Genomic DNA, 13,466 nt, shown 5'->3' with positions numbered 1-13,466 from the left:
GGAGTGATGGCGTTTGTCTTCCCAAGCCACCATTACGCGTGATGGAGCCCTGCTTTCCTGGAGATGGCTGAACACCTGCCTGCCCATGGGAAGCAGTGAAGGAATGCCTTGCTTTGCTTTGCTTGTGTGCGCAGCTTTTCCTTTCCCTATTAAACTGTCTTTATCTCAGCCCTCGAGTTTTCTCACTTTTACTCTTCTGATTCTGTCCCCCATCCCACCAGGGGGGAGTGAGCGAGCGGCTGTGTGGGGTTTAATTGCCAGCTGGGGCTAAACCACGACACATGTTTACCATGTTTATTAGTTTACCATGTTTTATTAAAAATGTTTTTTTGAAAAACATCAGTAGAAAAGTAGCATCAACATCTGTGACTCTCTGGGGTGCCACACAAGGGCCAACTCACTCCTCCTGCCCTGCACCAGGCCAGGGACCTCCGCCGAGCTGTCAGCAGAATCACAGAATCACACAGGTTGGGAAAGACCTTTAAGATCATGAAGTCCAACCGTAAACCTAACACTCACTGCTAAGGGACATGGTGTAGTGGTGGACTAAGCACCTCATCCAAACGTCTTTTAAATACTTCCAGGGATGGCGACTCCACCACTTCCCTGGGCAGCCTCTTCCAATGCTTGATAACCCTTTCAGTGAAGTAAAATTTCCTAATATCCAGTCTAAACCTCCCCTGGCACAACTTGAGGCCATTTCCTCTCATCCTATCACTTGTTACCTGGGAGAAGAGACCGACCCCCACCTCTCTACAACCTCCTTTCAGGTCGTTGTAGAGAGCGATGAGGTCTCCCCTCAGCCTCCTTTTCTCCAGGCTGAACAACCCCAGGTCCCTCAGCCGCTCCCCATCAGCCTTGTGCTCCAGACCCTGCCCCAGCTTCGTTGCCCTTCTCTGGACACGCTCCAGCCCCTCAATGTCTCTCTTGGAGTGAGGGCCCCAAAACCAAACACAGTATTCGAGGTGTGGCCTCACCAGTGCTGAGTACAGGGGCACGATCACTGCCCTAGTCCTGCTGGCCACACTATTTCTGATACAAGCCAGGATGCCATTGGCCTTCTTGGCCACCTGGGCACACTGCTGGCTCATATTCAGCTGGCTGTCAACCAGCACCCCCAGGTCCTTCTCTGCTGGGCAGCTTTCCAGCCACTCTTCCCCAAGCCTGTAGCGTTCCATGGGGTGGTTGTGGCCCAAGTGCAGGACCCAACACTGAGTCTTGTTGAACCCCATACAATTGGCCCCAGCCCATTGATCCAGGCTGTCCGGGTCCCTCTGCAGAGCCTTCCTCCCCTCCAGCAGACCAACACTCCCACCCAACTTGGTGTCATCTGCAAACTGACTGAGGGTGCACTCGATCCCCTCGTCCGGATCATTGATAAAGATATTAAACAGAACTGGCCCCAGCACAGAGCCCTGGGGGACACCACTTGTGACCGGCCGCCAACTGCAGTAAACTCCATTCACCACCACTCTTTGGGCCCGGCCATCCAGCCAGTTCTTTACCCAGCGAAGAGGACACCTGTCCAAGCCATGAGCAGCCAGTTTCTCCAGGAGAATGCTGTGGGAAACCGTGTCAAAAGCTTTACTGAAGTCTAGATAGACAACATCCACAGCCTCTCCCTCATCTACTAGGCAGGTCACCTTGTCGTAGAAGGAGATCAGGTTGGTCAAGCAGGACCTGCCTTTCCTGAACCCATGCTGGCTGGGCTTGATCCCTTGGTTATCCTCTACATGCTGTGTGATGGCACTCAGGATGATCTGCTCCATCAGCTTCCCCGGCACCGAGGTCAGGCTGACAGGCCTGCAGTTCCCCGGGTCCTCCTTCCGGCCCTTCTTGTAGATGGCTGTCACATTCGCTAGTCTCCAGTCAACTGGGACCTCCCCAGTGAGCCAGGACTGCTGGTAAATGATGGAAAGGGGCTTGGTGAGCACTTCTGCCAGTTCCTTCAGTACTCTCGCGTGGCTCTCATCAGGCCCCATAGACTTGTGAGTGTCTAAGTGGTGCAGCAGGTCACTAACCATTTCCCCCTGGATTATGGGGGCTCCATTCTGGTCCCCGTCCCTATCTTCCGACTCGGGGGGCTGGGTACCCAGAGAACAATTGGCCCTGCTATTAAAGACTGATAAAGAAGGCATTAAGTACCTCAGCCTTTTCCTCATCCTTGGTCACTGTTCCCTCCCCCGTCTACTAGGGGCTGGAGATTCTCCTTAGCTCTCCTTTTGCTGCTAATGTATTTGAAGAAGTATTTTTTGTTGTCTTTTACAGCAGTAGCCAGATTGAGCTCTAGCTCAGCTTTGGCCCTTCTAATTTTCTCCCTGCCTAGCCTCGCTACACCTTTGCAGTGCTCCTGAGTTGCCTGCCCCTTCTTCCAGAGGTCGTAGACTCTCCTCTTTTTTCTGAGTTCGAGCCAGAGCTCTCTAGTCAGCCAGACCGGTCTTCTTCCCCACCGGCTCGTCTTTCGGCACCTGGGGACAGCCTGCTCTTGTGCCTTTAGGACTTCCTCCTTAAAGAATGTCCAGCCTTCCTGGACTCCTTTGCCCTTTTGGGCTGCCTCCCAGGGGACTCTGTCGACCAGTCTCCTAAACAGGTCAAAGTCTGCCCTCCAGAATTCTAAGGTGGCAGTTCTGCTGACCCCCCTCCTCACTTTTCCAAGAATCAAAAAACTCTATCATTTCATGATCACTATGCCCAAGACGGCCTCCAACCATCACATCACTCATAAGTCCTTCTCTGTGAACAAGAGGTCCAGCAGGGCACCTTCCCTAGTTGGCTCCCTCACCAGCTGTGTCAGCACCCATCTCATCTGGCAGCAGCTGCTCGAGCTCCATCGCACAGTGCAAAAGCAGGGATGTGTGGATTGTGAGAGAAGCAAGATGACTCCTGGGCTGGTCCCAGAAGTAGAAAGAAACCCCCTCCATGCACAACCCAAGGTCCCAATCCAGGCAGCCACACGTCAGCATCCCTGACATCTCCCCTTCCTGCAGGTTCATCTCCCTAGACCTAGCGGTGAGTTGTCACCGAGACCAGGAGCAACTCAGACCAGCAGTTGAGGCAAGAACATCCCAACATTACTCTGCACTGGTGGAAGAGGTGAAGCTGTGGGTCCCCACCATGGGGAAGGTGCTTGGCTGGGGCCCACGTGAACCTCCGGAGGTTCAACAAGGCCAAGTGCAAGGTCTGTACTGATACTGGGCAACCCCTGGTATCAGTACAGGCTGGGGGATGAAGGGATGGAGCGCAGCACTGCCGAGCAGGACCTGGGGGGTGAAAAACTGGCCATGAGCTGGCAATGTGCGCTGGCAGCCCAGAAAGGCAAGTGTCTCCTTGGCGCTGGGCTGGCGAGAGGTGCCTGTATTATCAATGCACTAACATCACGCACTGCATGATGAAGCTGCATCATTTCTCTTCTCCACTGGTCACCAGTGGGGGACTTCCCCTTCTTGGTTCTTTTTTTAATCGTTTTCTCCATTATTCTTCCCCAAAGGTGACTTCACCATGGGGCTTGAAGCCTGCTCTTGGCTACAGCCCTTGTAAATATATTTCCTTGCCACATCAGCAGTGGATCAGCTGATTATACAGCGCAGAACAAAGTCATTATTTCTAGTTCTGTTTCTAGGAAAACTTGTTTTAAAATCTGCCTTCACAGCTCTGCCCTGGCTCCCTTTTTACACCCAGGTGATCTCCCCCGCTTCATTTTTAACCCCTCGCTGCTGTGGAAAAAGCTGAAGCATGGGTCTCAGGTTGTCCACGGAGAGACCGAGACCTGGCTGACAAGCAGGGTTTCACTGTCAATGCACAATGCTGTTTCTTGGGCTAGTTCTTCCTGAGCTGGGGAGACCCTATTTTTGAGGCTTCTGCCATGGGCAGAGGCTCTCCTCTCGTCCCCTGGTGTCCCCTCCTCTCCTCACCAAAATGGATTTGGGGTTGTTTTCCCTATTGGAGCTAATAAAGTAAATGCCATTAAGTCCTGGAAGGGCTGGGAGGAAGGACGCAGGCAGCCTTGCAGCCTGCTGAGTGGAGGCACTTGCCAGTGAGTGGCAAAGGATGAAAGAAAAGCAAGGGCAGGAGCTGATAAACTAGTGCTTCATTAGGCTAATGAACTAGCTGCTAATGAGGAGGCAGGAGAAGTGGGGACCCATGGGTTCCTGATGTGCCTCAAATTCCTCCTGCCCTAGCTTGTGCCACAGCTCCTCGTCCTTTCCCCTGTGGGGAACAGCCCCCTACCCCGGTTTTCCTTTCTCTGGAGAGAAAGCCCCCTGTGCCCCATGGACCCCCCCGTGCCCCTCACCTGGGCGTCAGGGCTGCTGTCCCCAGGGCTGCTGTCTTTAGCCGTGGCAGGAAGCTCAGGCCCCGTTGCCAGTTCACACCTCGACAGCACGAGCCCGAGCGGTCACCCGTGCTTTGGTTTCCTGTCCCCTCCTCCGTGTGCCCAGCCCCGTGCCCTCCCGGCTCTTCCGCGGCATGGAGGATGAGGATGGCTACATGGTCTTGGGCAAGCGGGGTGCTGCGGGGAGCCCGGGTCCCCTCCAGGATGCAGGTATTGGGGGTCGTGTCTGCTGGTCCCTCCCCTAAAAATTTGTGGGGGGGGAGAGAGGAAATATGGGGTGGTGATGACCGGTGTGAGTTGAGAAGGGGGAGAAGTGGGGTGATGCTGCTTGCTGGGTCCCCAAGAGCTGCTCAAGCTGGGGAAACTGAGGCACGGCGTGAGGGAGGAGGGTCTGGGGGGGCTTTTCTTGAGGCTGTGGCTCGTCAGACACCGCGGGCTGGCTGCCGTCCTGTCTCCGCCAAGCTATGGGTCTCAGCTGTGACCCCAAAAGGGGGAGCAGAGGGATCTTTGGGGACACCCAGCTTCTGCTGCTGGTCTCTTACTGGGGTCACCCCTTTGTGCAGGGGGGTCTGCAGGGTTTTGGGGGGTCTCACCAAGGTGCTTTGCCCCAGGACACCCTGCTTTGGGCTCTCTGGGGATGGGTGGGAGACACACAGAAGCTCTCGAGCCCCCCCCTTTTTTTCATACCCCTTCCCCTGACCACAGGATCCGGTGTACAAGACCCCCAGGGGGGTTTTGACCCGTGGTGGGCGCGTGTCCTCGCAGGAGCCCCCCACCATCCCCGCTTCGTCCTCGGGGCCCTGACGGCCGCCCTGGTGCTGTCCCTCGTGGTGTGCGGTAAGTTGGGCCCCACGGGCTTTTTTTTTTTGGGGGGGTTGGTAGGGCGTGGGTGCCCCCTCCGTCCCCGAGGGAGGATGCCCTGACTGGGCTCAGCCTCTGTCTCTCCCAGTGTCTTGGCTGGTGGTCGAGAGGGGACAGCTCGAGGGGACCGTGGGGTGCAGGAATGTGTCACTGGGATGGAGTTGTGCCAATGTGGGATCCATCTACCTGGGGCTGAGGAAGAGCCTGTGCGCCCTGCAAGGTAACCCACCCCCTCATGGGGTCCCCTCAACAGGGACCCCCCCAATAAGCCATGACGGAACATCCCTCTGGCCAAACCGTGCTGTCCCCACCCCAGCTGATGCAAGGCTCCCCTGGGGTGCCTTAGCGTGGCGCTGTCCGTCTGTCTGTCTGCAGAGGGTGAGGGGTGCAAGCTCTGCCCCATGGGCTGGACGCTGCATGGGACCAAGTGCTACTGGGTTGCCCATGAGATGAACCCTTGGGACCAGAGCAAGCAGGACTGTGTGAATCGGGGTGCCGAGCTGCTGATGCCGGGGGACCAGGAGGAGCTGGTAAAGGGACCGATGGCATCAGGGATGTGGGACGGGTCCCAGGACTGCAGCCGAGGGGCTGGTGGCACCTGGGGAAGGGTTGGGGGCTTGTCCAGAAATCTGGGGTGAGCACCCACCCCTGTGCCCAAGCCTCCACGGTGCCTTTGCCAGCGTCAAGAGCGTGGGGGACACTGGTGGGGCTCGGTCCTGGGGTGGGGGCTGTGCAGGGCCAGGCTGGAGCCTGTTTTGGGATGGCGATCTGTGGCACATCAGCATCACCACCTGCCTGCTCTGCCGTTACAGCGTTTCATAAAGGAAATCCTACAGAAACCCAGCCGCTACTTCTGGATCGGCCTCTCCATCCCCTCTGCCGGGAAGGGCTGGACCTGGCTGAACGGCTCCCGCCTGGACCAGAGCCGGTGAGCGCTTTGGGGAGGGATGGGTGTTGGGATGGGCACCTCCACCGTCACCCGAGGGACCCTCGTGCCATGACACGGGCTCCCTCCTGCACCCGCAGGTTCCAGCTGAGCCCCGGGGATAAAGGCAGAAGCTGCGGGATGCTGAGGGAGGACAGGATCAGCTCTGACAACTGCAGCTCAGCATTGCAGTGGATCTGCCAGAAAGAGGCCACCCAGCTCTGAGCCAGAGCGGGGCTGGGGCATCACCCTCCCCTTCCCCATCCTCTCATAATGGGCCAACAGCGGGCGGGGAGCTGGCCCCTCATTTGCATGCTAATTTGTATATAATAAGGGAGCTGCGGGGTAGGGGGGGCTGAAGGTATCTGGGGTCAGAACAAGCCATGGGGAGAAACCACCAGCGGTGAAGACACCGGTCAAAAGCATTGAAATCCTCAATTACACCCAAAAAATCACCATCAACGGATGCTCAGAGGAGGAAAAAAAAGAGTCGTCATGGGGTGAAAAACAATTCCTACAACTCCAGATCCTCCAGCAGCTTCGTGAAGGATGTTTATAACTGAAAAGAGTTAAAATCCCCAAAGACAAAAAAATAAATGTTGTAAATATCTTGGTTGCTCAACTCTAAGGTATGTTTCCTTTTAGTTTCCCTTTCACAGATAATTTAGCCTAGCCTGTCAGTATTGTTGGCCTTAAGTAAGGAAGCTTAGATAGCAGAATTGCTAACGAGCATTCTTTATTTGAAGGAAACCTACATATGGTCTTTCCCCCCTCCTAACAATAATCATTACAGTAAGAATGCTTTGCCTGTGTTAAATCCTTGGTTAGCTGAGATAGTTGCAATGTAGATAGAGAAAAAGGAATTCTTCAGGCCCTGTGTCCTTGGAAAGGGCTGATAAGGAGAAGCTACACAAGAACCAACTGGTTTTGGGTATGCAAGGAGGGTATGAGCAAGACAAAAATGGACTGAGCATGCGTAAAGACAAAGTTCAGTCAGCGGCCAGAGTGATGAAGACTTCCGACTTCCTCCAACGACCACCAGAGGATCCCTAAAGACCACCTAAGGACTTAAGTACGCATGCGTCAGAGACACTTACGTATATTAATGAGTTCCAAGAAATCTCATGTTTCTATAAATTAATCTTATGAATATGTATGACTTTGCAATATATAATCTCTGTGACTTTGCTTGTCTGTCGGAGCACTTATGGTGGAGCGATCCCCAGTGCTGCCCAGTGCTGTAATAAAGGATGCCTGCTTCATAGTAACTCTGTTGCTATTGAGTTTTATTTTGGGAACACTCTGAAACTCCGATTCGCCTGCTGGGAGATTCAGATTTTAAAGGGTAGTCTCCACGAATTTTGCTTCAGCTTTGGCACCCCAGATGGGACCCTCTCTGTCTGGCTGCAGGAGCCCCTGAGTCGGAGACTCCCTTGGCCGGCCCTGGAGACTTCTCTGGAGGGACTCCCCGATTCAGCGGATCCATGCGGGGATAGACAAGGACCACTGGTAAGAAAGGCATTCTTTTTGAGTTTTGGGACCGGTCATTTGAAGCTACTCATAAGTCGCAGTTCGTGAGAACCTCGCCGGGTGGCATACAAATTGCATGTACGATTCGTACTGGCCGTTTGGTTGGTATGCTGCGTGATTTGTATTGATCATTTGGTTAGTACGGTCGGTCGTTTGTGCATTTGTATCTGATTTTGATTTACATATGCGTATGTGATATACGTATATGTCTGGCATACGCGTATTTGAAAATCTCTGATTACTCTATGTCGACATTTACTATCTGGGGATAGTAGTTGTTATGTGTAAGTGTTTGTGTTCCAGTTTTTGTTTTTGTCCTTGTGTTATATAAATTTAGAATAGGGAACCAGCAAGGTGGAATTTTGAAGAAGAGTCCTTTGGGCTGCATTATGGCTCACTGGAAAGATATTGGCGAACCACCTGGAGGGAGTGTGAATTGTAAAACTTTGATAAAATATTGTAATCTGTGGTGGCCTTTATACAAGTTAGAGGATGGAGAAAAATGGCCTTTGAATGGAACTTTGAAGTATAATACTTCGTTGCAACTCATGTTATTTTTGCGGCAAGAAGGAAAATGGGATGAGGTGGTTTATGCAGATATGTTTTTCACTTTGCGGAACCATCCTGAGTGGCAGAAAGAGTGCGGAATTAATTTGGCGCCCCAGGACCCTATGGTCTCGGTGATAGAAAAGGAGAGAAATAAGCAAAATGGGATATTGAAAAGGTGTTGCTCGGCATGTAGCATTGGACAAAGATGTTTGAAAGTTGGTTCACAGAATGAAAGGTTAGAGGATTATTTGCCTCTGCCAGAAAGGGAAGGTGATAGAGAAGGAGATGCAGGCGCTGTTGGGAGAGAAGAGCCGGAGATGAGAGAGAGAGAGAGGAAACAGATATTGGGTTTTCTCCCATAACCACCAGGACCCAGAGCAAAGTGGGACCTGCAATACAGGCTCCCTTGAGACCAGCAATGGGAGCGGGAGGACCTGTTAGAATTAAAGTACCTTTCACTTTAGCAGACTTGGACAGCTGGCGGGTTATTGCCGGGAATTATCGGGATGACCCCGAAAAGGTTGCTAAAGGACTTGAATTGATTGTGAAATCCCAGGACCCTGACTAGGAGGATGTGGATGCGATGTTGGATGCAGTGTTTAGTGAATTGGAAAAGCAGATGGTTGTGAGAGCAGCTAGAACTCAGGTACAGGCTCTGGTGCTGGCTGGGACTCTGCCGGGAACAGTGGATAATCATGTTCCAATTACCAATCCCGGCTGGGACCCTAACCAGCTGGGAACCAGGAATTTACCAGTGTGGTACAGGGAATGGATTGCATATGGAATAAGAAATGCTGTCCCAAAATCAGTAAATTGGTCAAAATCGTATGAGATAAAACAAGATAAAAAGGAGTCGCCTACTGACTTTTTCAATCGGCTAAAGGAAGGAATGCAGAAATATACTCCTTTAGACCCTACCTCCCAAGAAGGTAAAAGTCAGCTAATATTTCTGGTTTTGGGACTGTCGGTTGATGATATTAGAAGGCAATTACAGAAAGTGCAAGGGGCAGATGCAAGGGACTTGGAAAGGTTATTGGAAACTGTTTGGCAAGTGTATCGGAATAGAGATAGTCAAAAGGGAAAACAAAGGGGTAAAACAATTGCTAATGCTACAGTAGCTGCTTTGCGTACCGCAGGTCAGACACCCCGTCGGAGCAACACCAATGAGGGAAGAAGAGTTATGAGAAGTGGTGCAAGTGCCCCACCTGGAGGGAATAGAGGAAATCAACCCCTCTTGAAAGATCAATGCGCTTATTGTAAACAACTGGGGCATTAGAAAAAAGATTGCCCGAGACTGGACAAATCGGTGACAGTAGCCAACATGGAAGAAAATTGACGGGGACCAGGGGAATCTTCCCCAGCGGAACCCTTGGTAAAAATTCAGCTAGGGAAAGAAGAAAGACCTGTAGAATTTTTAATAGATACAGGTGCCACATTTTCAGTAGTAAATCAGACTTTATTGCCCGTGAGTAGACAAACTGTTAACATTGTGGGAGCAACAGGGCGGGTTGAGAGGGCTTTCTTCCTAAGACCATTGAAATTTAAAATTGGGAAAAGTGTAGGGATTCATAAATTCCTCTACCTGCCTGAAGCTCCTAGACCACTCTTGGGAAGGGACTTATTAGAACAATTGAATGCCAAAATAAGATTTAAAGATGGGGAAATCGAATTTAAAATACCAGAAGAAAACCACATTGAAATTTTAAGTTTGGCTCTCACTGAACCCCAAGTTAGAGAAGAAGAAATTATGCAGAAAATAAAAGACCAGGTATACCCAGGAGTACGGGCCTCGGGAATAGCTGGAAAAGCTAAAAATGCGGAATTGGTTGTTGTTAAACTCAAAGAAGGAGCACGACCCATTAGGGTAAAACAATATCCTTTGAAATTGGAAGACAGATGAGGAGTGAAAAGTATTATAGAAGAATTTATAAATTTCGATTTATTGACTGAATGCTCCTCAGAGTATAATGCTCCCATTCTGCCTGTCAAAAAGTCTGATGGCAAAACCTACCTATTGGTACAAGACCTACGGGCAATAAATCGGATAGTTGAAGATTTGCACCCGGTAGTGCCAAACCCATACACTTTATTGACCAGTTTAAAAGAAACCTATGAATGGTTCACAGTACTAGACCTGAAAGATGCATTCTTTTGCCTCACCTTGGCCCCTGAAAGCCGCAACTTATTTGCCTTTGAATGGGAAAACCCTGATTCAGGACGGAAAACCGAACTAACCTGGACAGTGTTATCTCAAGGATTTAAGAATAGCCCCACAATTTTTGGAAATCAATTGGCTAAAGAATTAGACATCTGGGAAAGGCCTCCAGGAAATGTTATCCTTTTGCAATATGTGGATGATATTTTGACAGCTACAGAAAAAGAAGAATGTAAGGAATGGACTGTGAGTTTGTTAAATTTTCTTGGACTATGTGGCTATCGAGTATCATTGCAGAAAGCCCAGATCTTGAAAAAAAGAAGTAATCTACTTGGGATTTGTGATTTCTAAAGGACAAAGACAGCTTGGGAATTATCGAAAGGAAACCATCTGCAGGACCCCAGAACCAACTACGGTAAAAGAGCTGCGAACCTTTCTGGGAATGACAGGTTGGTGTCGATTATGGATTTATAATTATGGACTTTTAGTTAAACCCTTGTACAAACTGTTGAAAAATAGTCAGACACAGCTAACATGGACTGATGAAGCCAAGAGGGTGTTCAAAGAATTGAAATTGGAATTAATGAGAGCTCCAGCTTTGGGCCTGCCGGACATAACAAAGCCCTTCTGGTTGTTGTCATATGAGAGACAAGGAGTGGCTTTGGGAATTCTAGCCTAGACGCTGGGTCCTTATAAACAAGCAGCAGCATATTTTTCCAAACAATGGGATGAGGTAAGTAAAGGATGGCCGGGATGCCTTCAGGCAGTTGCCGCTGTTGTTTTGATCATTCAGGAAGCTCGAAAATTTACTTTGGGACAAGAGATGGTTGTGCATACTTCCCATGCTGTAACTTCCGTTTTGGAACAAAAAGGAGGACATTGGCTGTTGCCATCAAGGTTTCTGAAGTATCGAGCAGTCGTGATGGAACAGGACGATATAGAAATCGTTACATCTGCTGTTATTAACCCCGCTTCTTTTCTAAGTAAGAAGCAGGAAATGGAGACTGTTGTACATGATTGTATAGAAACCATTGAGACCGTATACGCAAGCAGGCCTGACCTGAAGGACGAGCCGCTGGAAGAAGCTGACCACACTTGGTATACCGACAGGAGTAGTTTTGTAAAGAATGGAGTTTGAATGGCAGGATATGCTGTGACCACCAGAGACCGGGTGGTGGAAGCAGTGTCACTCCCTAAAGGCACATCTGCACAACGACCCAAAATAGTTGCCTTAGTGAGGGCACTGGAACTTGCCAAATATATGGACAGATTCAAAATATGCCTTTGGTGTAGTTCATGCTCACGGAGCAATTTGGAAGGAGCGAGGACTCTTAACCACTCAAGGGAAAGGTATAAAACATCCTGATATAATACTGCGGCTTTTCGAGGCTGTGCAACTTCCGTCAGCAGTGGCGATTATGCACTGCAAAGGACATCAGAAAGGTAACACTGACAGGGAAGTGGGAAATAAATTGGCTGATTATGAGGCAAGGCAAGCAGCAGAACAAGGTGAGATATTAAGTTTAATTCCTGAAAAATCTTTGCCACTACCTGAATCAGTTGAATATGATGAAAAGGATCAGAAGTTAATTACTGACTTAGAGGCTGAAATTGGCCTATCAGGATGGGCAGTGTTAAAAGATAACAGGATAATAATTCCCTTTAGACTATTGTGGGCACTGACAAAGACTGAACATGATAAAACTCACTGGGGAACTGAAGCTCTGTATAATTCTCTCACTAAGCAGATAGTGGCTAGAAATTTGTTTCAAACTGTGAAAAGCATGGTTGATAGGTGTGAGACCTGTTTGAAAAATAACCCAAAGGTAGAAAATCGTGTAAAATTTGGAAGCATAGGCAAAGGAAATGTTCCAGGTCAAAACTGGCAAACAGACTTTTTGGAGCTCCCTAGAAAAGGGGGGTATAGATATCTGTTGGTGTTAACCGATACCTACTCTGGATGGCCTGAAGCTTTCCCTTGCAGAACAAATAAAGCCCAAGAAGTAACAAAAGTTTTATTAAGAGAAATTATTCCTAGGTTTGGAGTGCCAGAAGTGATCTCCTCTGACAGAGGGCCACACTTCGTGTCACAAGTAGTTCAGCAAGTTAGTAAATTTTTAGAAATTAATTGGAAATTGCATACAGCCTACCGCCCACAAGCAAGTGGACAGGTAGAGAAAATGAATCACATGATAAAAACACAATTGAGCAAAATTTGTCAGGAAACCAACTTGAGATGGGATCAGGCTCTCCCAATTGCACTACTGAGACTTCGAACTAAACCAAGGACTAAAGAGAAATTGAGTCCTTTTGAGATTTTATATGGGAGACCATTTCAAACCAGATATCGAGGGCAAGATCTCACCCAAGTAGGAGAAATTAGCTTACAGCAATATCTAATAGCATTAGGAAAACAATTACAAGAAGTAAATAAATTAGTAGTATCTACCAGAGCATGGGGTTTAGATTCTCCAGTGCACTTGTTTAAACCTTGGTCTTGGGTTTATGTTAAAAATATTTCAGGTGACCCTCTTGAAGAGAAATGGAGTGGCCCTTTGCAAGTTCTGCTCACAACCTACACTGCAGTTATGCTTGAGAAGCACGCTGCGTGGATCCACTATTCAAGAATCAAGAAAGCACCTACTGGACCATGGAAATCTCAGCCTACGGGACCAATGTCTGTAAGATTGACCTGAAATTAGTTTTACTGATGCTGCTATGTGCTTGTTTACTAGTGTGTAAAAGTCTATGTGAAGAGGATGCTAACAATTTAATGTTAGAGCTCATTCAAGGATTTGGTAAAATGCAAATTTTGACAAGCGTAACTGCTTGCCTCCCAATTCCTCAATCTGCAGGCCAACCTATCCCATGGGGAATCATACCTGCGAATCTGACAACGCTAGAATATTATGACAAAATGACCCAAGAATTGAACAAGGCTGGAGTAAGATACTATTTAGACCAGAAAGGAGACTGCAGGGACAGAGTTTTGGATGTACTGCAAGATGCAGTGACCACAGGAAACAAAACTATAATTGCTAAACCAAGAGGAGGAAAATGCCCTAAAGGTTATAGCGAAAAGGACTTTGGCTTTGTATCAGGAGGAGGAACTGCCC

The 13,466-nt window shown here is 49.3% G+C and overlaps 2 protein-coding genes across 5 annotated transcripts in view; one reads left to right on the top strand and one right to left on the bottom strand.

Moving 5' to 3' along the window:
* The window catches only part of ZNF692 (zinc finger protein 692), a 60,139-nt gene that overhangs the window by 43,080 nt on the left and 3,593 nt on the right, over positions 1 to 13,466 (bottom strand). The window lies entirely within an intron of this gene.
* On the top strand, positions 4,219 to 6,627 carry LOC140644868 (killer cell lectin-like receptor subfamily B member 1B allele C). 3 transcript variants are annotated; one of them, XM_072848033.1, is made up of 6 exons: positions 4,219 to 4,540; positions 5,096 to 5,167; positions 5,280 to 5,411; positions 5,567 to 5,721; positions 6,004 to 6,119; positions 6,218 to 6,627. In XM_072848033.1, the coding sequence occupies exons 1-6, from the start codon at positions 4,465 to 4,467 to the stop codon at positions 6,339 to 6,341; spliced, it is 675 nt and encodes a 224-aa protein (XP_072704134.1). In that variant the 5' UTR covers positions 4,219 to 4,464; the 3' UTR covers positions 6,342 to 6,627. The 3 variants fall into 3 exon arrangements, with proteins under 3 accessions (XP_072704134.1, XP_072704133.1, XP_072704132.1); XM_072848032.1 differs by having other exon boundaries at positions 5,036 to 5,167; XM_072848031.1 differs by having other exon boundaries at positions 4,219 to 5,167.

This window comes from Ciconia boyciana, chromosome 29, assembly GCF_034638445.1.
Source record: "Ciconia boyciana chromosome 29, ASM3463844v1, whole genome shotgun sequence".
Classification (NCBI taxonomy): domain Eukaryota; kingdom Metazoa; phylum Chordata; class Aves; order Ciconiiformes; family Ciconiidae; genus Ciconia; species Ciconia boyciana.
This window is presented reverse-complemented; position numbering and strand designations above follow the sequence as displayed.